Source organism: Sapajus apella, unplaced genomic scaffold, assembly GCF_009761245.1.
Source record: "Sapajus apella isolate SASKATOON/1434 unplaced genomic scaffold, GSC_monkey_1.0 scaffold9, whole genome shotgun sequence".
NCBI classification, from domain to species: domain Eukaryota; kingdom Metazoa; phylum Chordata; class Mammalia; order Primates; family Cebidae; genus Sapajus; species Sapajus apella.
In genome coordinates this window covers 43,652,277-43,679,774 of record NW_022436949.1, presented here as the reverse complement: position 1 = coordinate 43,679,774, position 27,498 = coordinate 43,652,277, and the positions used below count along the sequence as shown (strand labels likewise).

The following is a 27,498-nucleotide window of genomic DNA, read 5'->3' as shown; positions in this document are numbered from 1 at the left end:
AAAAAAAAAAAAAAAAAAAAAATAATTAGCTGAGTGTATTGGTGCATGCCTACAGTTCCAGCTACTTGGGAGGCTGAGGCAGGAGATTCACTTGAACTTGGGAGGTGGAGGTTGCAGTAAGCCGTGTTCACACCACTGCACTCAAGGCTGGGCAACAGAGCAAGACTCCGTCTAAAAAAAAATTCAAAATTAACTTGAACTCATCTAAAATATAAAAAGTTGACACATTCCCTGTTTCTAAGAAATGGTCGATACAAGAAAGGATACAATCGGCTAGCTGAATTGAATAAGAACTTACTGCATTACTGGTTGATGAGATTTTAAAATTAGTGTCATAATGTACTAAGCTCAATCAATCATTTAGCCCTGATTTCAACTATTAAAAACACCATCTAAACAAGCTGTGCTTACAATCACACTTATAAATCCCTGTCCCCCTCACCAAAAAAAACAAAACAAAAAAAAAAACAAAAAAAAAACCCAGAAGTGGTGGCCATGGCCACGCCCTCTTCTAGAAGGAGCAGAAGTCTGAAGATGAGTGGGGCAAAACCCAGGACACCATGGAAGCAGCCATGGCCCTGGAGAAGAACTGGAACCAGGAACCAGGCCCTTCTGGATCTTCATGCACTGGGTTCAGCCTGCACAGATCCCCATCTCTGTGACTTCTTGGAGTGCCACTTCCTAGATGAGGGAGTGAAGCTCATTAAGATGGGTGACCACCTGACTGACCCCCATAGGCTAGTCGGCTCCCAGACTGAGCTGGGCAAATGTGTCTTCCAAAGGCTTATCATCAAACAACACTAAAAGTCCAGTGACCTCTAAGGGTCCCCCCCACCCAATCAAAGAATCAGGCCTTCTGCCTGAGCCTCTCCCTCCAGCAATTAGGCCGCTTTTAAACCACACTGGTGCCCTCTCCCAAGACCTAGATCAAATGGAAATAAAGCTTTTTGCAGCAAGAATAAAAAGTAGCATGTTCGATTACATTATTATTTAGTTGATCAAAAAGGATTTTTACCTTTAGCAAAATGCATTTTTAATGATGTTTGCCTTTTACCTCACTTGAAAAAATATTTTTGGGCATTAAAAATGTACACAGTAGGCCAAGCATGGTAGCTCACACCTGTAACCCCAGCACTTCAGGAGGCCGAGGTGGGCACATCGCTTGAGTCCAGCAGTTCAAGGCCAGCCTGACCAACATGGAGAAACCAAGTCTCTGCTAAAAATACAAAAAAATTTAGCCAGGAGTGGTGGCACATAATAAGTGGTGGCCTATAATCCCAGCTACTAGGGAGGCTGAGACAGGAGAATCACTTGAACCCTGGAAGCGGAGGTTGCAGTGAGCCACAGATGGCACCATCGCACTCTAGCCTGGGCAACAAAAGCGAAACTCCATTTAAAAAAAAAAAAAAAAAAAAAAAAATTTTTTTTTTTACATAGTATAGCTGTATAACAGCATATGTATTTATTTGTCAGCATACATATATAACAGCAAAAGCACTGGAGTCACTAATTTTTAGTTCAACTGGCAAGTTTAATGTACAAAGTAGGTTACACCATTAATTAGCCCGTGCTTCTAAAACATTATAAATTTAGGAAGGAATATAACTGCCAATTTTCAAGCAAATTATGAAATTACTTTTCTACATGGATTTTGTTTTGTTTTGTTTTGAGACAGAGTCTTGCTCTGTTGCCCAGGCTGGAATGCAATAGCATGATCATAGCTTACTGCAGCCTCCAGCTTCTGGGGCTCAGGTGATTCTCCCACCTCAGTCTCCTAAGTAACTAGGACTACAGATGCACACCATCATGCCCACTAATTTTTTTGTAGAGATGGGTTTTTGCCATGTTGGCCAGGCTGGTCTTGAACTGCTGGACTCAAGCGATGTGCCCACCTCGGCCTCCTGAAGTGCTGAGATTACAGGTGTGAGCCACTGTGCTGGGCCTCACATGGGTATTTTGAAACCAATAGGTGAGTCCTATGACTGGATTTCAGAACATCTGTAATTTCTGGCTCTAAATGCAAAATCCATAATTACACTTGTTTTGAACAGAATAAATGGTACTCAGGTACTTATAAATTTTACTCTAAACGATTCAATTAAAAAAAAGGGGGGCTGGGCATGATGTAATCCCAGCACTTTGAGAGGCTGAGGTGGGCGGATCATCTGAGGTCAGGAGTTCGAGACCAGACTGGCCAACAAGGTGAAACCGCATCACAAAAAAAAAAAAACAAAGGAAGAATATACCCATGCTTTTGGTAACACAAGTGCACCTGCATACACACCTATTAAATTTCTGGCCAGTTCTGCAGCAATATCACAAATTTTTTTCCTCATGCTAGATTGTGTTTCCATCTGAATAATCATGAGTAGCTCACTCTTGATGGCAGTCTGAACATCAGAGGGAAGTGTTGGATAAACTTCATCAAATGCAGAGGACAAGAGACGTCTTAGGAGAACCGCGGCCATTTGTCTAGCCTATAAATAGATAACATTGTTAAAAACTAGATTCATTCTGCCATTGATGTATTTCATTGTAGTATTTTTGTTTTTCAAAGGTACCTTGTCAGTTTTCTAAAGAAGTAACATATGTAACTCTTTCTAATTACATTAGTCTATTACATAGAAAGTGCTACAAAATAAGCCATTTTTACTTAATATGAGGAAAACTCTTAAATGCATTACAATTCAGTTAGGAACACATATCTCAACAATAATAAACCTGTCTTTAATTCCTATTTTTAACACATGATTTGGGAGAAAAACAAATCTTAAATTGTACACCCCATAATGAATGCCTTTCCTACCTCTCTTGTCTGGTCTCATTCTAGAATATCAAGTGCCTTTCGCACCCAACGTTAGGCTCCCAGCCTGGCCTAACTTGTTATATAACTGCCCTCTCATTAGCGTCTTAGATAAAATGCTTCTTTCAAGCAAACAAACATTACAATTTCCCAATATCTAAAACGTGCTAATCCATTTCAACACGTGTCTTCTTAGATACTCATTTTCAAATCCGTGTAATTACATTTGGTATTTTCTGTAAAACACTTCTTGAGATTATCAGGCTGGGTTCGGTGGCTAGTGCCTGTAATCCCAGCACTTTGGGTGGCTGAGGTAGGCGGATCACCTGAGGTCAGGAGTTTGAGACCGGTCTGACCAACATGGAGAAACCCCGTTGTCTACTAAAAACACAAAATTAGCCGGGCGTGGTAGTGCATGCCTGTAATCCCAGCTACTTGGAAGGCTGAGGCAGGAGAATCTTTAATCCAGGAGGCAGAGGTTGTGGTGGGCCGAGATTGCACCACTGCACTCCAGCCTGGGCAACAAGAGCAAAACTCCATCTCAAAGAACAACAACAACAAAAACATTACTTGAGATTATCAAAAGAAAAGCTAAGACAAATGCCATTCTAAAATTTTATCAAATCAAACCAATACACTATTGAGACCACTGAACCTAATCTTTCCTGCTCTTGCTTTCTCCAGGCTGATATTACTCATTATTACTATAATTACTTTGGGAATCTGACGAACAAAAAATGTTAAGCTATAGAAATAAAATTGGCTATTTTTTTCTCCATTACTTTTCACTGAGAAATCTCTTTACTGAAACCTTTATAGGAGGTAGAAACCTTTATAAATATTTAACATATGTTCTAGAAAGCGGTTACAATTCTTATAAAAGTGGTTAAAACTCATGTGCAATTCTTCTCACACATATACCGAAAACTATAAAGCCACAACCAAGATGCTGTCACTAATTCACAATCACTAATTCTTAAATCAAGTTAAGATTTAAATAAGGTTTAATCCAAGTTTTAAAAAAGAAAATTCAGTAATTTTCACTATTATTCTTGGCTTTAATATTTGTTTACTAGCTAACTGGTACTAATCTTCAAGAATTACAATAGTCATCTGTTTTTAGTGATAGAAGTTACCCCATATACGGTTCTTCTTCACATCTGACATCCATTTTGAGTTACAGAAAAGAACATGTTACAAAAGCAAAGTACCTCTTATCATCTAAAAAAAAAAAAAAAACCTGGGATACTTTTATATGGCTTTTAAAGTGCTATGAGAGAACATGAAGTTGCTATCTAAACTGCTTGACTATTCATCTGCTTAGAGAAAACAGACTGGAAGAGGCCAGGTGAAACATGATGTAGAAGTTTGGTGTGACTTTACTTCCATGAAAGATAAGCACTTTACTTATAGTTTGACTGTTAGCAAAAAAAGGCTTACACTACGACTCTAAATTTAATATTTTGTAGTTAAAAGAGTTTTCTAGACTTGGGTATTTTTACACCTTTTCCGAAGTAAAGAGATATTCAGTGGCATTCAATATTTATGGGGATATTAACCTATGGGGGGGAAATTAGCTATGAAATGCCTCCATCAGTAGCAGAAAACTATAAAATCATAGAAAATAGCCTTGTTTTACCATGGGGCAAAAGAATTCCTAAAATTAAAGCAGGCTGGGTACGGTGGCTCATGCCTGTAATTCCAACACTTTGGGAGGCCAAGGTGGCGGAGGGTGGGGGCAGGGGTGCAGATCAAGAGGTCAGGAGTTCAAGACCAACCTGGCCAATATGGTGAAACCCCATCTCTACTAAAAATACAAAAATTAGCCGGGCATGGTGGTTGGTGCCTGTAATTCCAGCTACTCGGGAGGGTGAGGAAGGGGAATTGCTTGAACTCAGGAAGCACAGGTTGCAGTGAGCTGAGATCGCACCACTGCACTCCAGCCTGGGCAACAGAGCAAGTCTGTCTCAAAAAAAAAAAAGAAAAAGAAAAATTCAAATCACTTAAATTTAATAAAACCATTAACCTTCATCTACCCTGGACATATTATCTTATACAAAAAAAAAGGCAATTCTCATTCTTAATACAAAGTACTTAAAAAATTACATGACAACTCCCAGGCAGCTTTTAGCAAACAATAAGTTCAAAGTTCTAGTAAAGTCTATGTGGAAAATCACAATTCTCATTTCTACTATGATCATTATCTAAAAACTTGTTTTCTAAGAATGTAATAGTCACAAATATTAAGATAGTACCTCTTCAGCAGCTGTCGTATTTCTGATGGCTTGTAAGAGGAATGTGATCTTTGACTGGCCTGGGATATTCTCATAGGTTTCCTACATTAAAAAAATAGGAAAGAATGTTAGAAAACTTCATGGGTAAACCAGTGAAAGAAATAGAGTGGGAAGGATGCATGAGAAATTATTTAACCTAGGTCTAGTGTTAACACCTTCTGTGACATGAAATATACTTCAGATACGTTAGGGAATAGAAGATGTCTACCAGGTTACTTACCAAGTTCCTTTCTCTTAAACAAATGTTTCTAATGTGTGTGCATGTTTTCCCAATTTTTGCTCCCTGATTAACAAAACTCAAGGCCTAAGAGAGTCAAAAAATTGCCAAATGTGACTTATGCCATTGTGCTGCAAATTTTAGTGCTTATTTAAAATCACCTTACATTATGAGAAACTGCTAACAGTTTTTAGACTGAATGATGTACAACTGGTTCAAATTACCACTACTTAGAACCACCAGACACACACCTGGAAGTAAGTCAGAGAAACAAAGTATTCAAATTCTTTATGTCACATTTCTTCCAAGTAAAGATCATACTAAAACCACATTACATACATAAATGAATGTGGTCAGGATAAATTTGGTCAGGAGGCTTTAATGTCTTTTGTAGATTATTAGCAAGAGGTTTGTGACTCAGGACACTCTATTCTGTTAATAATGTAAAATCACAACAAATTGGTTAATAATAAAAAGCTGACACTAATTAACAGACAGATGATCAGAACAGATTAAAAACTAAGAACCAACTATATGCTGTCCAGAAAAGGGCAGATTCATGTCCAAGAATTCTAATGGTATTTGTTCACTATGGAAAAGAAATCAAGTACACTTGGAATTGTTTCCTCTAAGAAGCTTCTTAGTAAGTAAATGATAATCCATCATTATCTAGCAATTTAGGGTTTCTTTAGCGCTTACCTGCCCTCAACATTACCATACCTCTATAGCTACCTGGCTTCTCTGGAACAAAGTGACAAGGGAGGAAAAACAAGGCTATTTTGAATCCACATCTTCCTTAAACCTTTTACTAAAGGCCACATGGCATCCGTGAGATATTAACAGATAAGGAAACAAAGGCTTACAAGTTAATGACATGCCCAAGATCATAGACAATGAATGGCAGACAGAACTCTTGGTCCTGTAAAGCCAATCATACTCAAAATCTCTCTGGTACTGAAAGCTCTCAATTTCACTTCATTAAACAACCAGTTTTATTTATGCAGTGCTACAGTTTTCAAACTTTTCAAATATCATCTGTCTGGGGAGAAAAGATTTTAGGGGAAAGGAGAATTCAAGATCCTCTGATAACCTCAAGTTTCCATTCTAGTAAAAAGCACATAGGATGATAACAATGCTGAAAACTGCCAAAAAGTATTCACAGCTGAGGAGAGAAGATGGTCTGAATTTATTTATCCAGAAGAGATAATTTATTTAAAGATATTCAAAAGCTGACTGCAAAAATGGTTATGTACCTTTGAGACTTTTCACTTATTATTTACCAAAGCAACTGCTTATACCAGTAGTATGTTTCCATTTAAAAAGTATCTCACTATACAATAAAAAGCACCCAGCTTGGCCAACTATACACTGATGATGTGATCAGTGTTTAACACTTAAATTTCCAGTGGTCTAAATCAAGTTTTTGCAAAAACGCCTTTACGAGGCTAGCACTCTCAGAAAACTTAATATAAAACCTGATGCTCTCTACTCCTGCCCAGGGGGAACTGATGGTGTGACTATGCTAACTCTAGTAGACTTAACATTGGGTCAAATATTAAACTCTACTCCATAATGAATTAGAAGCCAATGGTGCGAGAGCTTAGTACGAGTGACAGATGATTTCTGCTGAGAGGGTTCTCCTCCATCTGATATGTTCCATTATCATAATCCAAATATAGTATTATATCAATACCACCACAATGGTCAAGGGTAATGGTTACACAGTCTAATTTCCAAACAGACAGGGATGGTACCTCTTTATCTTTGCATATGAGTACCTAGTACATTAGAGTATAGCAATTATAAAGACTGTTTCTAATACTATTCCTAGCTCTAGTCCAGTTAGGTTCAGTGAATGTTACCAGTGTTGAGGCAAACAAAATTTCAATTCTATTTGGTTCCACCTTATAGAATTCACACAATGCAAAGACTTCTCCTCCGCCTCTTCCCTGCCCACGAAGACGGGGAAGAAATGTTCATATGTACTCATCTCATTCCATAAATATTTATAGTGAGCCTACCCTGTATGAGGAAAAGGAAAAGAGGGGACACATGACTTTTATCTATTAAGACCCTGGCTCCTCAACAATCAGGTATATTTTTCAATGTTATCCTCCGTCCATTCAACTCTCAACAATGGACTAGGTGTAGTGGCTCATGCCTGTAATTCCAACACTTTGGGACATGGGAGGATCACTTGATGCCAGGAGTTCAAGACCAGCCTGGGCAACACAGCAAGACCCCGTCTCTAAAAAAAAACCACTAAATGAAATTTACTATTAGAATCAATGAGGAACAAAGTCTGTATGGAGAACCTTAGTAATGATTAATAAATACTTAAGCTTATGTCATATAAAAATGTCTAGTCATAAATACCATAAAAACTCTACTTTGCACTACTTGTCAATGATTTATTCAATAGTTTATTCACATTATCAGAATAGAAATAAAATATAAAGCCTGTCTAATGGTGCACACAACAGAAAAAGTTTTAACTTTTTAGAGTTTTGAAGTCCCTTCAATGATTTCAACCAAACATAAAACCATATTTGAATACAAAAGAAGTCAACCTTAGTCAACAGTTTGGTATTTATGTGTCGACTAAGTATTTTTATTTTGAATGAGTAAATTACAAAGGCATTTACTGAGCCCTGGCCAATTCTTTAGTTCACAGAAAATATTTCTATATTTGCTATATCACACTTAAGGCTAATTTTATTTCATTTGATTTCTTATAAAAGGCTTGTTTCATTACGCAAAAAAGAAAGGGGCATTATATGGCGCCAGGGAGCTTCCCTTCAAGTTTACTTTTTTGAGGGTCAAACTGGAAAATTCTGTATCACAGTACTTGCTTTACATATTAATATATTCTCAGGATATACAAAGAAAGTCAAAACCTAGTATACGAATGTTTTCACTAGGAATAAAGAGACTAAGAGAATAACAATAGTAATTTCCAATTGCTCTTTATCAGAAAATGTGCTGAATGCTGATAACTATCCCCAAAGTGATGTAAGTGATAAAAGATTTACAACCGGCACCAATTGGAATTCAAGCTAAACCAGACACTGGTATTTAGTTCAATAGAAGAGAGCTTCCCCACTAGGCTTGACAATAGACTTAAGCAATTGGAGGGAAGAGGGAGAATTAAACTAGCTTACTAATTACGATGCTGTTCTGCTTTGTAGCACATGGAAATTTCTATTACGGGTTGGGATTAAAAACTTATTTTGGCGAAAAATTATCTCAAGAGTTAGCAGAAAGCATTAATTTCTTTTTTTAGCATCATGATAACCCCAAGGCAAACTGGTGCAATACATGCATATTACTTCTAGGAACAAATGCTACTTTTCAGTATTCTACAAGCAAACTTGGCAAAGTGCAAAGATAGGTATACATGTACTCCTGTGCATAGTACTATTTTTAAAAGAGCAGGTCACTGGAAACTTCAATATCCATTTCAGAGGGTTGCTTATATAAATATCTATCCATATGATGTATAAACTATAGTTTGCCAAAAAAACTCACTTATGAACCAATGTGAAATATACTGAGTGAAAAATCCAAGTTGGAAAATAATGTGTATTATAAGCCCATTCAAGTAAAAAATGAATGCGTATGTTAAGATATATTTTCGGAGAAGATTTATGAGACACTTAAGTGTCGTCACCTTTGGGAAATGGGATAAAAAACTATCCTATTTACTGTTTGAATTTTTACCCTGAACATGTATTACACGTATAATACATAAAAAGTTAATAAAGTGAATATTTGAAAATGCCTTTTCAGGTATAACCGAATTTTCGGAGTGTTTACTTAATATAAAACCTCTAAGTGTAACCAGCATATCCACCATCTATTCAAAACAAGTATTAACACTGTGGTTTTAAAGACACCTGTAAAAGTCTTCAGCTCTCAGAAGAGGACCTGTCATCAATTTCATTAGCTATATGTAAAATTAATTTTGCTCTGTAAAAATATCTGGCTAAACATCCTTCACTTAACCTTATAAAACTCTTCAATCGCATGGTTGCAAAAACTCCATATATAATCAAGTTTGGCAGTCAGCTATGATAATACATTTAAAAGTTTCTCCCTCCCCTTAAGTATCTCACAAGAATCGTGGTCTCAACGCTGACAATGTACCATCAGTGTTCTAGTGAACTTGGTAAATGAGCTTATGGATATATTTAAAATACTGTCACTTGAAACTATCTCCACATTTTGGAGGCCAGGAACCAGAGGTGGCTTGAAAAAGAGAGATTCAGGTTAGATTTCATGAAGTTGAAGACTTAAACATATGGTACCGGACCAGTTAAACAACGGAAGTCCCACTACATCCCATTTATCCCACGATTCTCTAGAGAGCAAAGAAAATTTATCTGAAGGAAGAGCAGAGTAAGTGTATTGTAAGCCCAGAGTAAGGTGGAAACTGCATAGGAAGAAACCCTAAAGGCAACTTCACAAAACGGGGGTGGAAGGGGGTAGGGAAATTTGGCTTCTGATGTCAGGAACTAGAATGGTAAAGAAAACTAAACGGAAACAAGCGAAAAGGCAGGAGCGACAAGGCAGGGCACACAATTCAAAGAGAGGGACAGACGGTGTGGAGATGAGCAGGAGGCAGAAACAGGGGTGACGGGTCAGGTAGCAGCCAGGGTTTGGGAGACCCACAGCGCCAGGCTGGGTGGGGACGGCTGCTGGAAGGGCGGTGGGGGCTCCCGCTGGGAGAAAGCGGGAAAGGGGCGAGCGGGCAGCTCGGGAGGGTGGCCAGCGAAGTTGGGGCCCGGGGCCCGCCCGGCACCCCACACCTGGGCGGGGGCAGCGAGTCGGGAGCGGCCGCACGTGGGTGCGAGCGGCGGCGGGAGGTAACTGGCGCCGGGTGCCGCGGCAGCAATGGCCGGAAAAGCCCGGGGGCACGACCGGGCGCAGCGGGCCGCCTCACACGTGGGCTGCGCGGCCGCCGCCCGCCGGGCCCAGCCTGCGCGGCAGCGGCGGACCAGCTGAGGCCCGGCGGGGCCAGCGTCGGGAAAGGTCGGCGCCCCGGCCAGGGCGCTGAGATGGGGGCGGCGAACTCGGTTACCTCTGCCTGTTTCCGGACCACATTGTCGGGGCTGAGCAGGTTTCCCAGGAGCAGGTAGAACTGTTGCTGCTCCGCCGCGGCCGCCGCCATTGCGCTAGGCGTGAGAGAGAAGGAGGGAGGGGAGACAGAAGCCGTGAGGCGCGCTGGCGGGCCGCGGGAGGAGCGGGGGCGGGCCCAGCGCGGGGACCGGCACCAGCGGCGGCGCGGGGCGCGAGGGGGGGCCGGGCGGGAAGGGCGGGGCAAAGGGGAAAGGGGAGGACGGGGCGGGGCCTCGCGGCCTCTCACCCCGCCGGGGCCGCGGGCGCCACCGCCTCATTGGTCCTAGGCGCGGGGGGCGGTGCCGAGGCCGCCTCCTCGGGGGCCGCGCCGATTGGCCACGCACCCTGCGGTGCCGTCACTGTCCGCGCGCCGTGGGCCTCCGGGCTGTGCGCGGGTGGGGCCGGCCGGCGGCATCGCAGCTGGGCCAGGACTCGAGTCGGAGTCGAGACCTGGGCTGGGGCCGGGGCTGCATCGCGGGGACAGCGGGAGGAGCCCGCCGGCAGGCCGGGTCGCGGCGAGGGACCTGGGGCCTGGCCGGGGAGGAGGGGCCAGCTCCTGAGCGCGGGAGATTTCGGTGCTGCTGGCTGGCCGGCCTCCTTGCCGACCCCCGGCCCCTCCCCACGGCCGCTGGAGCAGGCCCCACCCCCTCGCTCCCTTTACCCCGGGACCCAGCCCTTCACCCTCGGGAAGGCGGCCTCTTTAGGCCCACTTCTACCTCCCACCCACAGACTCCTCGCGCTGTCAGACCCTCCGACCTCCCTCAGGGCTGTGGACTCAGGCCGCCCCTTCCTCCCGCCGTTCTCGCCAGTGACTCACACGCCTGGGGTTTGCCCAGAAGAGGGGTTACTAAGCCCTGGGCTCTCCTTCCAGGCGTCGGTCATCCTCAGATGTCCACGTAGCAAACATGCCCCCACCCCAGGATCTGTGACTGTTTCCTTGAATCCGTTGTTTTGGGGTTCTGTTCTCGCCATGCTTGGGGAACGTCCAGAGAGAAACGTTTCTTCCTAAAGGAGCACTGATTTACAGGGCTGATACCTCAGTCTCAGTCTAGGAACCCAGAGGCTTAATTTCAATTTCAGCATTCTAATGCGTAGATAATACACTCAATGTTCTTTAACTGCTGGGGCCGCCAAAGGCAGAGAGAAGTGTACAAATCAAAGGATACTTATGTTGAGACCCTGTTGTATCCAATACATTGGGCTAAGGGTGACAGTGGAAGCTTCGCACTGTCGCCTAGGCTGGAGAACAGTGGCGCGATCTCAGCTCAGTGCAACCTCTAACTCCTGGGTTCAAGCAATTCTCATGCCTCAGCCTCCCAAGTAGCTGGGATTACAGGCGTGCACCACCATGGCCAGCTAACTTTTTTGTATTTTTAGTAGAAACAGGGTTTCACCACATTGGCCAGGCTAGTCTTGAACTCCTGACCTCAGGCAATCCACCCCCCTCCCCCACCTTGGCCTCCCAAAATGTTAGGATTACAGGCGTGAGCCACCGCTTCCTGATACTAAAACAATTCATTTCTGTCTCAAAGGGACACTATGTCTCTAGCGAGAAGGTTGGGTGAGATGGAGAGTAGTTCCACACCACTGGCAGTACATAGTATTTAATTTAGGGAATTTAATTTCCTCTTGGCTATTCTGTAGTTCTGCTCTTTGAAAGTCAAAACATTTGCTCTTTGGTGAATGATTTTAAATCTTGGCCACTGTGTCCAGAATCTGGGCTGAGCCCTGGGATCCACGTGCAATTGTGATGGCCAGCCAATTTTTTTTTTTAAAGAATTCTAATTGATTCCTAGAGAAAATTCCCTTAGAAAGTTTTGGGCCATGACGATGGTTTCTCTACAGGAGGTCTGCAGACCTATCTTTGTTGAATTTATATTTCTTAGATGTGATAAGTTTTCATTCTTATGCCACCTCATTTCTTCTAGGACAAACCACTATGCACGTTACTTTGCGGCAGTTTTTTTTTTTAATTTTGATTATTTTTTTGGTGTGTAGTGGGGGTGTTTGGATTCTGAGGAGGTTTCTTAATCAGCTAAGGTAATTATGATTTAAGAATTACAGACAAAAACAACTCATTCAAATGACTAGGTTAACAGCAAAATATGATAAATTGCCTAGAGGCTTGCTTAGGGCATGGCTGAGTCTCCAGTTACTTTTTAACACCTGTTATGATATGTGTTTTTATTGGCAATGAGTCTGTAGATTACGTATATTCGCTTAATAGTTACTAAATAATAGAAATTCCAATTAAGTTTGCAGATTTGTCAAAATAAGGACCTTATTATTATTATTTTTTGAGATGGAGTCTTGCTCTGTCACCAGGCTGGAGTGCAGTGGCGCGATCTTCACTTACTGCAACCTCCGCCTCCAGGGTTCAAGCAATTCTCCTGCCTCAGCCTCCTGAGTAGCTGGGACTATAGGCATGCACTACCACACCTGACTAATTCTTGTATTTTTAGTAGAGATGGAGTTTCCCCATGTCTTGGCCAGGATGATCTCTATCTCCTGACCTCATGATCCGCCTGCCTCAGCCTCCCAAAGTGCTGGAATTACAGGTGTAAGCCACTGTGCCTGGCCTATTATTATTTTGAGACAGAGTCTCCCTGTCACCCAGGCTGGAGAGCAGTGATGTGATCTGGGTTCACTGCAGCCTCTGCCTCCTGGGCTCAAGCAATCCTCCCACTTCAGCCCCTCCAAGTGGCTGTTCTACAGGCACAAGCCACCATACCTGGCTCATTTTTGTAGTTTTGGTAGAGATGGGGATTTGCCATGTTACCCAGGCTGGTCTCAAACTCCTGAGCTCAGGTGATCCTCCCGCCTTGACCTCCCAAAGTGTTAGGATTACAGGCCTCAGCCCACATACCTGGCCAGAGCTTGTTTTCTAATGAAGCAAAGCATAAACCTAATATTATTTCAGGCAGGATAAAAACAAAACAATTTTGTGTTAGTGGTGACATCCACTGCTAGAACATGAAATCACAGCCCAGCCTTATTTTAACACTTTAAATAACCAGTCAAAAGGGAAGAAGAATTTTAAGGTTAATGAATGAAGAGACACCCCCTCTCAAATGGGAGAAATTCCAGCAAACTTGGGGTAGACAGCAGATGTCCTAACAATGAGACCAGTACTGGTGTCCAGAAACCTCCTAGGTGGGGACTGTATTTTCAGTGGCAAGCTTGCCATTTTGGAGACTTTATAATGCTCAGCCTTCTGGAAAGTTCACTGCACTTAGAAGCCCATTTCCAATAGACAATGTCCTTATTGTTTATAAGAGTATAATTTTCTTATAAAAAAATAACTCAGGGGCTGGGTGCGGTGGCTCACACCTGCAATCCTAGCACTTTGGGAGGCTGAGGTGGGCAGATCCCTTGAGGTCAGGAGTTCTAGACCGGCCTGTGAGGGGTTTCAACAGGGTGAAACCCCTACTCTACTAAAAATACGAAAAAAAAAAAATAGCTGGATGTGGTGGCACATGCCTGTAATCCCAGGTACTTGGGAGGCTGAGGCAGGAGAATCGCTTGAACCCAGGAAGTGGAGGTTGCAGTGAGCCAAGATTGTGCCATTGCACTCCAACCTGGGCGACAGAGCGAAACTATCTCTTTAAAAAAGAAAAGAAAAGAAAAGAACTCGGATATTGCATAAAGGCAACCCACAGGAGTATAGACTTATTTATTTCCCAAGGACATCAAATGGTGGAAGGTAAAGAGCCGTGAACTTGAATTTAGGGGATTTGTATCTTTAGTCTCTTACTAGCTGTGTGAACTTGAGTGCTTAATGTCACTAAGCCTCAATTTCTCATCTATAAAATAGGGACAATTAAAAGTATATTATCATAAAATTTCTTCTAGCATTAACTTATAATTGGAAGTAAAAATGCAAGGAAAGAAAACGATGAGTCTTGCTCAATCCATATTAGCTGCCATTGCTTTGGCCACGTTAAAAATAAAAACCAAAACTGCCCCAAATTAATATACTTAGTGGTTTGTCTTGTGAATGGCCAGCTCCTTTCCCTTACAGTTTATTAGACTTGACACTACTTCCATTAAGCGCTGGAGGCAAATTTGCTTAGAGCATTTGCAACGCCTTACAAAAAAGGATGAGGTTGGGGGAAAAGAAAAGTTTATCTCAATGGTACATGAAATCCTAGGTAGTCTAGCATTTTTGCTGTTAGGAAGTACTGCTCAGCCTGGGTGTGACCTATTTGTAATACTGCAGGAGACCAGGCTCCTTAACTAGAGAGAATCAGAATCCTCTCCTCCTAGTGCTTTTAGTTTTATGGGCTCCCATGTTGATGCAAGTGTTCTGGAAATGGGAGAAGGTTGGAGAAGTTAGGCTTGTAAGGCCTCTGTGGAAGCTTTTCTCAACTGGGACAGAATTTGGTTTTGTCTGCCCTTTGTTTTCTTATCTGTAAAATTGGAATAATAGTTCTTCATTATTTTGAAAATAATGAAGGAAGAAGTGTTTTGAAAGTTAGGATACTATAGGTAAATTCACTTATATGGTCTCTGCATAAGTAGATACTCAGTAATTATCATCTTCCGTTAGTAAGATGGATTTGAGAGTTAAATGAGACCTTAAACAAGTAATTACTCTTTTTGTTTGCTTTTTTAGAGATGGGGTCTTGCCAAATTACCCAGGCCCGTCTTGAACTCCTAGGCTCAAGCAATCCTCCCACCTTGGCCTCTCAAAATGCTGGGATTACAGGCTTGAGCCACAGTGACTGGCCTTAAACAATTACTCTTAAAGCTGCATCCGATGCATAGTCATGTGTATCACATTTATGTTTATATAAAATCTATTTGCATATTTTCTATTAGTCTCCCAATTGTGCAGAGTAAAATAGTATAGGGAATGGATGACAGATATTCAATAGACACTTGGATGATAAGATTTCTGACTCTAATATCGATGTTACCTTTTGCCTAGATAAGAGCTAGCAAAAAAAATTGGGAATGGTTGAAAAATTGTTTGTTGAAAATATGCTGAACTATTCACCTTTTTTTCAGCTTTTTATCAAAACTTTCAAATTCCTGCTCTGAAGCAGTCTGTTACATACAGTCAGTGCACCCCAGCCAGGGGCAAGTGGGACCCTAACAACCCTGAAGGACCTGGTGCACAAGAAGCCCTCAGTAAATTGTGGAATGAAACACAGGCCAGGGAAATTTTGACTTTGTTGTTTTCTTTTGCATTCTCTCTTGGTTTTATACTTCAGGTTCAGTGGATATCTGCAGGTGGAGGGACTCATTTTAGGGAGGCAGGGAACAGAGGCTCCAGAGCCAGCTAATATGCAAGTTTAAATGATAGCTTCACAACTTATATGCTCTGTGATCTGCCCAAGTTAACCTTCGTCAAGCCCAGTTTCCTCTTTAATGAAGTAGGCATAACAGAAGGGTTTTTTTTAATTACTGATTAAAATACCTGACATAGTGCCTGGCACAGAGTAAATGCTTAATAAATGGTGACTGTCATTGTTTTTTTTTTTTCTTTTTTTTGAGACGGAGTTTCACTCATGTTACCCAGGCTGGAGTGCAATGGCGCAACCTCGGCTCACCGCAACCTCCGCCTCCTGGGTTCAGGCAATTCTCCTGCCTCAGCCTCCTGAGTAGCTGGGATTACAGGCACGTACCACCATGCCCAGCTAATTTTTTGTAGTTTTAGTAGAGACAGGGTTTCACCGTGTTGACCAGGATGGTCTCGATCTCTTGACCTCGTGATCCACCCGCCTCGGCCTCCCAAAGTGCTGGGATTACAGGCTTGAGCCACCGCGCCCGGCCAAATTTGTAACTTTAACTCTGATTGCAGATCTACCTGTTAGATTATTGCATTTTTGCATTCCCATTATATAAGTGGTCATGTTACAGGAATGTACAATAATTGTGGTTAAGGCCAGGTGCAGTGGCTCACACCTGTAATCCCAGCACTTTTGGAGGCCAAGGTGGGCAGATCACCTGAGGTCGGAAGTTCGAGACCAGCCTGACCAACATGGAGAAACCCCGTCTCTACTAAAAAGATAAAATTAGCCGGGTGTGGTGGCATATGCATGTAATCCCAGCTTCTTGGGAGGCTAAGGCAGGAGAATTGCTTGAACCTGGGAGATGGAGGTTGTGGTGAGCCTAGATCCTGCCATTGCACTGCAGCCTGGGCAACCAAAGCAAAACTCCGTCTCAAAAAAACAAACAAAAAAAAAACCAGAAATATCTGTGGTCAAGAAAAAATCAGGTTTGATTTGATTATCACAGAGTATTTAAAGGCTGTTTCCAGCTTTCAGTGCTACGATTGTAATACCCAGTATGGTAGCCACTAGCCATTAGGACTGTTGACCAGTTGAAATATGGCTTGTTTGAACTGAGACATACTTTAAGGGTAAAATACAAAGTAAATTTCAAAGATTTAGTAGGAAATTAAGAATAACAATTTTACATTGGTCACATGTAGGAATATTAATATATTGGGTTAAATAAAATATATTAGTTATATTTATTAATAAACTTGTTAAATGTATTAATTTTACTTTTTTTTTTACTTGTTAAAATATGGCTACTAGAAACTTTAAAATTTCATATGTGATTTGTATTTGTGGCTCATATTATATTTTGATTGGGCAGTGCTTTGCTAGAGAATAAAATAGCCAACTAGCTACACATAGGTGTCCTACATACTTTGTACATCGACATTTAGGAAGTGACTTTTGGCCAGGCATGGTGGCTTATGCCTGTAATCCCAGCACTTTGGGAGGCTGAGGTGGAAGGATTGCCTGAGCCCAGAAGTTCGAGACCAGCCTGGGCAACGTGGTGAGACTCTGTCTTTTTAAAAGAAAAACAAAAAAGGAAGTGACTTTTCCCCAGGTGAAATCAGTTACCTTATTGTGTTTTCTGTTGCTTCCAGTTTTCCAACTTGATCCTCAGGGATTTGGAGACATGGTACAGTGCTTTCTGAGCAGTGTTCCTTGGTTAGGAATTTCTTTCCTCTGCTGATTTGACATAAACAGAATTGTGGACCATTAGATGGTAATTAATTTTCAAGAATAAATCCTTATAAGTTAAATCAAAGACTGGTTAAGAGTTGAGGAAAAGAAAAATACCTTTTATTTTCTTGATGTTAAATGTTTTCATTTAAAAGTGGTAAATGGATTTTAAAAAATAATTTGTTGCATTTTAAAACCTGAAACAAAAATATACCTAGTAGAAAGATTTCATTTTTAAGTTAAATGTTTTTTCTTAGAACACAAATAGGTTGAAAGTAAAAGGATAGAAAAGGACCCACCATGCAAACAGTATTCAAAAGCAGATAATCAGCCTGGCCAACATAGCGAAACCCCATTTCTAAAAATACGAACATTAGCTGGGCGTAGTGGCAGGCGCCTGTAATCCCATCACTTTGGGAGGCTGAGGCAGGCAGATCAGGAGTTTGAGACCAGCCTGGCCAACAGGGTGAAACCTGTCTCTACTAAAAATACAAAAGCTGGGTATGGTGGCTCAAGCCTGTAATCCCAGCACTTTGGGATGCTGGGGTGGGTGAATTACTTGAGGTCAGGAGTTCAAGACCAGCCTGGCCAACATGGTGAAACCTCGTCTCTACTAAAAATACAAATGTTAGCCAGGTGTGGTGGCAGGTGGCTGTAGTGCCAGCTACTTGGGAGGCTGAGATATGAGAATTGTTTGAACCTGGGAGGTGGAGGCTGTAGTAAGCCGAGATGGTGCCATTGCAGTCCAGTCTGGGTGACAGAGCAAGACTCCATCTCAAAAAAACAAAAACAAAAGCAGATGGAATGGCTATCTTAGTTTTAGACAAAATAGATTTTAAGACAAAAAATGTCAGTAGAGATAAGGAGAACAATTTTATAATAAAAAAATCAGGAAGATAGAATAAATTTAAACACATGTGCCTCGCAGCACCAAAATATACAGAGCAAAACCTGACAGAATTAAGGGAGAAATACATAATTCAACAAAAATGGTTTGAGACTTCAGTTCCCACCTTTCAATAACTGATAGGATAACTAGACAGATCAATGATAAATGGAATACCATGAACAAGATAAACCAACTAGATCTAAAAGACATGTGTCAGACACTCCACCCAAAAGTAGCAGAATAAACATTTTCCTCAAGTGAATATGGAACATTCTCCAGGATAGGCCATATGTTAGGCCACAAAGCAAGCTTCAGTCAATTTAAAAGGACTGAAACCATACAAGGTATGTTCTCTGACCACAATAGAATAATATTAGAAATCAAGAACAAAAGGAAATTTGAGAAATTCACAAGCGATTAAACCGCATACTCTTAAATAACAAGTGGGTCAAAGAAGAGATCACAAAATGGCCTGGCATGGGGTCTCACACCTCTAATCACAATGCTTTGGAAGCCTGAGGTGAGAGGATATTTTGAGGCCAGGAGTTCAAGACCAGCCTGGGCAACATAGCAAGATCCTGTCTCTACAAAAAATTAGCGAGGCTTGATGGCATCTGCCTGTAGCCCTCGCTTCTTAAGAGGCTGAGATGGGAGGATGCTTTGAGCCCAGGAATTCAAGGTTACAGTAAGCAATGACCACACCACTGCATTCCAGCTTGGGTGACAGAGTGAGACCCCTTCTCTATATTGAAAAACAAAAATCACAAGAGAAATTAGAAAATAATTTGAGATGAATGAAAATGAAAATATAAGGTACCAAAACTTATGGGATGCAGTGATAGCAGTGCTCATAGCGACACTTAGAGCTGTAAACACATACGTTAGAAAAGAAGAAATTAATAACCTGCTTCATTAGATACTAAAGAAAGAAGGGCAAACTAAACCTACAACAAGCAGGAAGAAAGAAAACAAGGAAGGAAAAGAAAGAAGAAAAAGAGAAAGAAGACTAAAAAGGAAATAAATGAAATAGAAAATTTAAAAAGAAAATAAAAATAACCCAAAATTGTTTATTTGAGAAGATCATCAAAATTGACAAACTTTTGGCTGTACTGACCAGGGAAAAAAAGGGAGAGATTCAAACACCAAAATCAGGAATGAAAGAGGAGATATCACTACCCAGCTTTCAGAAATAGAAATAATTAGAGTGCTATACACAATTGTATGCTAACTAATTAGATAACCTAGATAAAGGGGACAGATTTCTAGAAAAACACAAATCAAAAGTGATTCACGAAGAAATAGAAAATATGAAAAACCTTCAGCAGGTAAAATGATTGAATTAGTTACATTATTTTATTTTTATTTCTTATTTATCTTTATTTGTTGAGATAGAGTCTTGCTCCATCACCCAGGCTGGAGTGCAGTGGTTCGATGTTGGCTCACTGCAACTTCCACCTCCTGGGTTCAAGCAATTCTCCCGTCTCAGCCTCCTGAGTAGCTGGAACTATAGGTACACGACACTACACCCAGCTAATTTTTGTATTTTTAATAGAGATGAGGTTCACCATTCAGTCAGGCTGGTCTCAAACTCCTGACCTCAGGTGATCCACCCGCCGTGGCCTCCCAAAGTGCTTTGAGTGTAGGCATGAGCCACCATGCCCAGCCAAATTCGTAATTTTAAAAGAAAGAAAAATCCCAGACCAGATGGCTTTACTGGTGAATTTTACCAAACATTTAAGCAACAATTAACACTAATCCTTCTCAAACTTTGCAGAAAATATAAGCAGAGTTTAGACATAGTAAATAATTTTATAAGGCCCAGGTGCCCTGCTGCCAAAAACAAAAAAACTATAGACCAATATTGACATAAAAACTCTCAACAAAATACTAGCAAACTGAATTAAACAATATATAGAAAGGATTATCTACTATGACCAAGTGGAATTTATCCCAGGAATGAAAGGTTGTCATAATATATAAAAATCAAAATAATATACCACATTAATAAAGTATCAAAACTATATGAGGATCTCAATTGATGTAGGAAAAGCTTTTCACAGAATACCAATCCCTTTTCATTATTAAAACACATAATAAACTAGGAATAAAGAGAAATTTCCTCAACTTCATAAAAGCCGGCTGTGACAAACTCACAGCTAACATCTTATTTAGTTGAGAAAAACGGAATGCTTTCTCCCTGAGATCAAGACAAGAATGTCTATTCTGACCATTTTTACCCAATATTTTGCTGGAAGTTCTAGCTTTTTTTTTTTTGAGAGGGAGTCTTGCTCTGTCACCCAGGCTGCAGTGCGGTGGCATGATCTTGGCTCACTGCAACCTCTGCCTCCCAGGTTCAAGCAATTCTTCTCTCTCAGCCTCCCTGGTAGCTGGGATTAAGGCACATGCCACCACACCTGACTAATTTTTGTATTTTTAGTAGAGATTGGGTTTCACCATGTTGGCCAGGCTGATTTTGATCTCCTGACCTTGTGATCTGTCCACCTAAGCCTCCCAAAGTGCTAGGATTATAGGCATGAGCCACCACGCCAGCCTGGAAGTTCTATCTCTAGTCACAGGTAGCATCATTTCATATAAACAAAATCCTAAGGAATTCACACAAACACACACACACATACAAACTATTAAAACAAACAAAACAAGTGCAGCAAGGTTGCAGGATACAAGATCAATATATAAAATTCAATTGTCATTCCATACACTAGCAATAAAAGTCCAAAAATGAAATTAAGAAAACAATAGCATCAAAAAAGAATATGACTCAGTAACAAAGTAACATTCAGTAACTTTCACAGAAGGGTAAGACTTGTAGGCTGAAAATTATAAACATTGTTGGAAGAAATTAAAGAAGCTCTAAATAAATGGAAACACATTTTATATGCATGGATTAGGAGATTTAATATTATTAATATGGTGACACCCCCTTTTTTGATCTATAGATTCAAGGTAATCCCAATTAAAATTCACCTGCTTTTGTTTTTTCAGATATGGACAAGCTGATCTTTTTTTTTTTTTTTTTATTTTACTTTAACTTCTAGGATATATGCACAGAATGTGCAGCTTTGTAACATAGGTATACGTGTGCCATGGTGGCTTGCTGCACCCATCAACCCATCATCTAGGTTTTAAGCCCCGCATGCTTTAGGTATTTGTCCTAATGCTCTCCCTCCTTTTGTCCTCCTACCCCCTGACAGGCCCCGGTGTGTGATGTTCTTCTCCAAGTGTCCCTTTGTTCTCACTGTTCAAATCCCACTTATGAGTGCGAACATGTGGTGTTTGGTTTTCTGTTCCTGTATTAGTTTGCCGAGAATGATGGCTTCCAGCTTCATCCATGTCCCTGCATAGGACATGAACTCATTCTTTTTTATGGCTGCATGGTATTCCATGGTATATATGTGCCATATTTTCTTTATCCAGTCTATCATTGATGGGCATTTGGGTTGGTTCCAAGTCTTTACTATTGTAAATAGTGTTGCAATAAACGTACATGTGCATGTGTCTTTACAGTAGAATGATTTATAATCTTTTGGATATATACCCAGAACTGGGATGGCTGAGTCAAATGGTATTTCTAGTTCTAGATCCTTGAGGAATCACCACACTGTCCTTATTTAAGAAATGGTGCTGGGAAAACTGGCTAGCTACATGCAGAAAACAGAAACTGGGCCCATTCCTTACACCTTATACAAAAATTAACTCAGCATACATTAAAGACTTAAATGTAAAACCTAAAACCATGAAAACCATAGAAGAAAACCTAGGCAATACCATTTAGCACATAGGCATGGGTAAAGTCTTCATGACTAAAACACTAAAAGCAATTGTAACAAAAGCCAAAATTGACAAATGGAATCTAATTAAACTAAATAGCTTCTGCACAGCCAAAGAAACTATCATCAAAGGGGTCAATATGGTAACACACCCATGTGCATCAGGAGTTCAAGACCAGCCTGGCCAACATGGTGAAACCCTGTCTCTACTAAAAATACAAAAGCTAGCTGTGCGTGGTGGTAGGCACCTGTAATCCAAGCTACTCATGAGCCTGAGGCAGGAGAATCACCTACAGAATGGGAGAAAATTTTTGCAATCTATCTGTCTGATCAAGGTCTAATATCCAGAGTCTACAAGGAACTTAAACAAAATTTGCAAGAAAAAAACAACCCCATCAAAAAGTGGGCAAAGGATATGAACAGACACTTTTCAAAAGAAGACATTTATGCCAACAAACAATGAAAAAAAGCTCATAATCACTGGGTTATTAGAGAAATCTAAATCAAAATCACAATGAGATACCATCTTACTCCTGTTAGAATGACGATCATTAAAAAGTCAGAAAACAATAGATGCTGGTGAGGCTGTGGAGAAATAGGAACACTTGTACACCGTTGGTGGGGATGTAAATTGGACAAACTGATTCTAAGAATTCAACTGGAGTTGCAAGAGACCCCGAGTAGCCAAAGCAGTTGAAAAAAACAAAACTCAAAAACTCACACTTGCTGAATTCAAGGCTTACCATAAAGCTATAATAATTAAGACACTGTGTTACTGGCATATAGATAAATGGAATTGAATAGTGACTCTAGAAATAAAGGATAGACATATAGATCAATGGAATTGAATAGTGACTCCAGAAATAAACCTTATATGTGTTGTCAGATTGATTTTTGACAAGGGTACTGTGATGGTTAATTTTATGTTTCAGCTTGGCTACGCTGTTGGTCAAACAGCAGTCTAGATGTTGCTGTGAAAGTATTTGTGGATATGATTTAACATTTATAATCTATTGACTTTAAGTAAAGCATATTACCCTCCATAAGGTGGGTGGGTTTCATCTAATCAGTTGAAGGCCTTAAAAGCAAAGATGGAGGTTTCCGGGGGAAGAAAGAGTTCTGCTACAAGACCACAGCACAGAAATCCTGCCTGAATCTCCACCTGCTGGCTTGCCCTTCAGATTTCAAACTGAAGACTGCAACAGCAACTCATACCTGAATTTCCAGCCTGCTAGCCTGCCCTCCAGGATTTGAACTTGCCATCTCTCATAATTATGTAGCAGATTCCTTAAAATAAATCTCGATCTTTTTTTTTTTTTTTTGAGACAGAGTCTCACTCTGTCACCCAGACTGGAGTGCAGTGGCATGATCTTGGCTCACCGCAACCTCTGCCTCCCAGGCTAAAGCGATTCTTGTGCCTCAGCCTCCTGAGTAGCGGCAACTACAGACGTGTGTTACCATACCCAGCTAATTTTTTGTATTTTTAATACAGACGGTTTCACCATGTTGGCCAGGCTGGTCTCCAACTCCTGACCTCAAGTGATCTGCCTGCCTGGGCTTCCCAAAGTGCTGGGATTACAGGTGTGAGCCACTGTGCCCAGCCTATTTCTTATTGGTTCAGTTTCTCTTGAGGACCCTGGCTAATATAGGAACCATGACCGTTCACTGTGGAAAGATTGTTGCCGGTACAACTTGATATCCACATGCATTAGAATAAAGTTGGACCCATACTTCATGTCATACAAACTTCAAAATGGATCATAGACTAAATGTAAGAGCTAAACTATAAAATTCTTACAAGAAAATATAGGACTAAATCTTCATTGCTTTGGGGTAGGCAATCATTTTTTGCTATGACATCAAGATCACAAAAGGCAAAAAAGGAACATAGATACGTTCGACTTCACAAAATTAAAACCTTTGTGCTTTTAAAGACACCATCAAGAAAGTGACAAGACAACCCATAGAATGAGAGAAAATATATACAAATCATATATATTTTTTCAGATGAAGTCTCACTCTGTCACCCAGGCTAGAATGCAGTGGCGTGATCTCAGCTCACTGCAGCCTCTGTCTCCCAGGTTCAAGCAATTCTCCTGCCTCAGCCCCCAATTAGCTGGGATTACAGATGTGCGCCACCATGCCCAGCTAATTTTTGTATTTTTAGTAGAGACAGGATTTTGCCATGTTGGCCAGGCTGTGAACTTCTGACCTCAAGTGGTCTACTTGCCTTGGCTTCCCAAAGTGCTGGGATTACAGGCATGAGTCGCTGCACCTGGCCACAAATCATATATCTTTTTTTTTTTTAATTCAGTCTCCATAGAGACTGTCAAAAATTGCCAGTGCCAATCATATTTCAAGTCGTCATAGTGAGATATTGGGGAAAGTTTTCAATGAGCAATAATCACACCTTGGATAAACCTCATTGGCTATGATACTGCCACTGTACAAAGCTCACAAATCATGTATCTTATTAAGGGAATTACATTGAGAATATATAAAAAACCTTAAACCCAATAACTAAAGACAACCCAATTAAAAAATGGGTAAAACATTTGAATAGACATTTCTCCAAAGAAAATATACAAATGGCCAATAAGCACATGAAAAGCTGTGCAGCATTGTTCGTCATTAGGGCAATGCAAATCCAAAGCGCAATGTGACACCACTTCATACCAATAGAATGGCTTTAATAAAAAAGGCAATAGCAAGTGTTGGCAAGAATGTGGAGAAATTTGAACCCTCATACTTTGCTAATTGGAACATAAAATGGTACAGCCAATTAGGAAAACAGTCTGAATTAGCTGGGTGTGGTGGCGCACACCTGTAATTCCAGCTACTCAAGAGGCTGAGGCATGAAAATCACTTGAACCTGGGAGGCGGAGGTTGCAGTGAGCCGAGATTGCACCATTGCAGTCCAGCCTGAGTTACCATTTGACTCAGTAATTTCACTTCTAGGTATACACGTAAGAGAAATAAAAACATATGTTCACACAAAAACTTGTACATGAATGTTCATGGCAGTATTATTCACGATAACCAAAAAGTGGAAACAGTTCAACTGCCCATCTACTGGTGAATGGATAAACAAAATGTGGTTAAACTATTCAAGGAAGTATTACTGGGCAATAAAAGAATAAAGGAATGATATATGTAAAACACGGGTAAATCTTAAGCTCATTAGACTGCCTGAAAGAAGTCAGACACAAAGACCACAAATTTTTTTGGTCCCATTTACGGGAAATGGCCAGAATCAGCAAATCCACAGAGACAGTAGATTGATGCAAGCATGTACCTGGTCATGCGGGGTGGGGGGGGAGTTGGAGAAGCAGTGAGTGCTAAATATAGAGTTTTCTTTTAGGGTGAAGAAAGAATGTTAGTGTTGGATGTGCAACCTACTGAATATACTAAACACTGCATTGTACACTTTAAAAGGTTGAACTTTGGCCAGGTGCAGTGGCTCAAGCCTGTAATCCCAGCATTTTGGGAGGCCAAGGTGGGTGGATCACCTAAGGTTGGAAGTTCGAGACCAGCCTGGCCAATGTGGTGAAACCCTGTCTCTACTAAAAATACAAAAACTAGCTGTGCGTGGTGGTGGGCACCTGTAATCCCAGCAACTTGGGAGGCTGAGGCAGGAGAATCGCTTGAACCCAGGAGGCGGAGGTTGCAGTGAGCTGAGATTGCACCATTGCACTCCAGCTTGGGTGACAAGAATGAAACTCCATCTCAAAATAAAATAAAATAAAAAAATAAAAGTTTGAACTTCATGATATATGAATATCTCAATCTCTTGACCTCGTGATCTGCCTGCCTTGGTCTCCCAAAGTGCTGGGATTATAGGCATGAGCCACTGTGCCCAGCCTATATGAATATCTCAATAAAACTATTATATTAAAAATACATTTCCTCAGAGCGTGGAAAGATATTGGTTTAGACCTCAATTACTGATTTTTTTTTCCTATCATTCACAGTATTTTTACCTCAATTCTGAATCCTTGGATGATAACATTCATAACCTTCAAACCTCGGAGAATTCCTAAACCAATATTTGGGGAGAGGGAGAATGGGGAGATTCACATAGGATTTGGCCTGTAGACTTTCCTTCCTATCTTTTTGCTGCTTACAGCAAGTATCTTACAATGTGGACACATGACATACACATTTCACCTCATGCATTGTGAGGACATACATAATGGAGTGTTAATTGTGACATCGATCCACATCTCATAGTTGCAGCCATTGGCAGGAAACTGGTGGTAGTATATTTTTTAGTCACTTTACGTTCTAATGCTCTTTTTCTCTCTGATTGCAAGGGCTTCTTTCTTTACTTTTTTTTCTAAGACAGAGTCTCATTCTGTCTCACTCAGTCACCCAGGCTGGAGTGCAGTGGTGTGAGCTCTGCTCACTGCAGTCTCCACCTCCTGGGTTCAAGCAATTCTCCTGTCTCAGCCCAGAGTAGCTGGAATTACAGACAAGGGTTTCTTTAACACTTAAGGAATCCACTAATCTACTTCTGGAATCTTGAGAGATAAAAAAGAAAAGGAATTCACTAATGCATGCAAGAATAATGGGATGAACACGTAGGCACTAATGATCAGGACAAGTCAATTACAAAAAAAAAAAATTATTTGATCAAGGGGGTTATTTTTATTGTTTTTATTTTTTCTTATACTTCAGGAGTAGTAGATTTACTTCATGCCAAGGAAATAACTAATTTTTTCTCAATTGTCTTCAACTATTCAGGCCTCCTACCTTCTAATATACTTCCCCACCTCTCATTAGAAACATTGTTTAACAATATGGAATGATCATTTAAAGAAGTTAGATCAGGCTGGGTGTGTGGCTCATGCCTGTAATCCCAGCACTTTGGGAGGCAGGTGGATCACATGAGGCCAAAAGTTAGAGACCAGCCTGGCCCATATGGTGAAAGCCTGTCTCTACTAAAAATACAAAATAAATACATAGTGGCGAGTGCCTGTAGTCCCAGCTACTCAGGAGGCTGAGGCAGGAGAATTGCTTGAGTCTGGGAGGCAGAGGCTGCAGTGAGCCAAGATCAACCCACTGCACTCCAGTCTCGGCAACAGAGTGACATTCCATCTCAAAAAAAAAAAAAAAAAAAAAAAAAAAAAGAAGTTAGATGAAACTAATATTAAGAGGTCAAAAGATCATCTTCTTTCCATCTTAATCTAAGGATTTGTCTAGTTTTATTTATACACTTAAGTTTTCATTTGACAATAAACCCTACCCTTTTAAAGAATGTGGGAGAGAGTGGGAAAAGTAGGAATGTGTTTTGTTTATTTTTGAAGAGAATTCTTACTCTGATTTTACAAGGAATGTGTTTTAAGGTCTGCCATGTAAAATCAGTGATAACGGACCCATGTGATAGGAATGCTTGTTTTACATGACTTTGGCTATCCATAG

General features: G+C 40.7%; 1 protein-coding gene and 1 non-coding gene across 2 annotated transcripts in view; both read right to left on the bottom strand.

Annotated features, from left to right (window-relative positions):
• IPO5 (importin 5) overlaps positions 1-10,702 on the bottom strand; it is a 45,940-nt gene extending 35,238 nt beyond the window's left edge. The window contains exons 1-3 of the mRNA XM_032277518.1: positions 10,395-10,702; positions 5,059-5,139; positions 2,285-2,477 (exon numbers count right to left, since the gene is read on the bottom strand). Coding sequence (XP_032133409.1) covers positions 2,285-2,477; positions 5,059-5,139; positions 10,395-10,484 — 364 coding nt within the window. The 5' untranslated portion in view covers positions 10,485-10,702. The remainder of the gene's footprint in view (positions 1-2,284; positions 2,478-5,058; positions 5,140-10,394) is intronic.
• A 13,689-nt stretch (positions 10,703-24,391) lies between these two features.
• On the bottom strand, positions 24,392-24,532 carry LOC116551407. Its single transcript, XR_004268907.1, has one exon. It is a non-coding gene; the product is annotated as a U4 spliceosomal RNA (small nuclear RNA).
• Between the last annotated feature and the right edge of the window lie 2,966 nt (positions 24,533-27,498).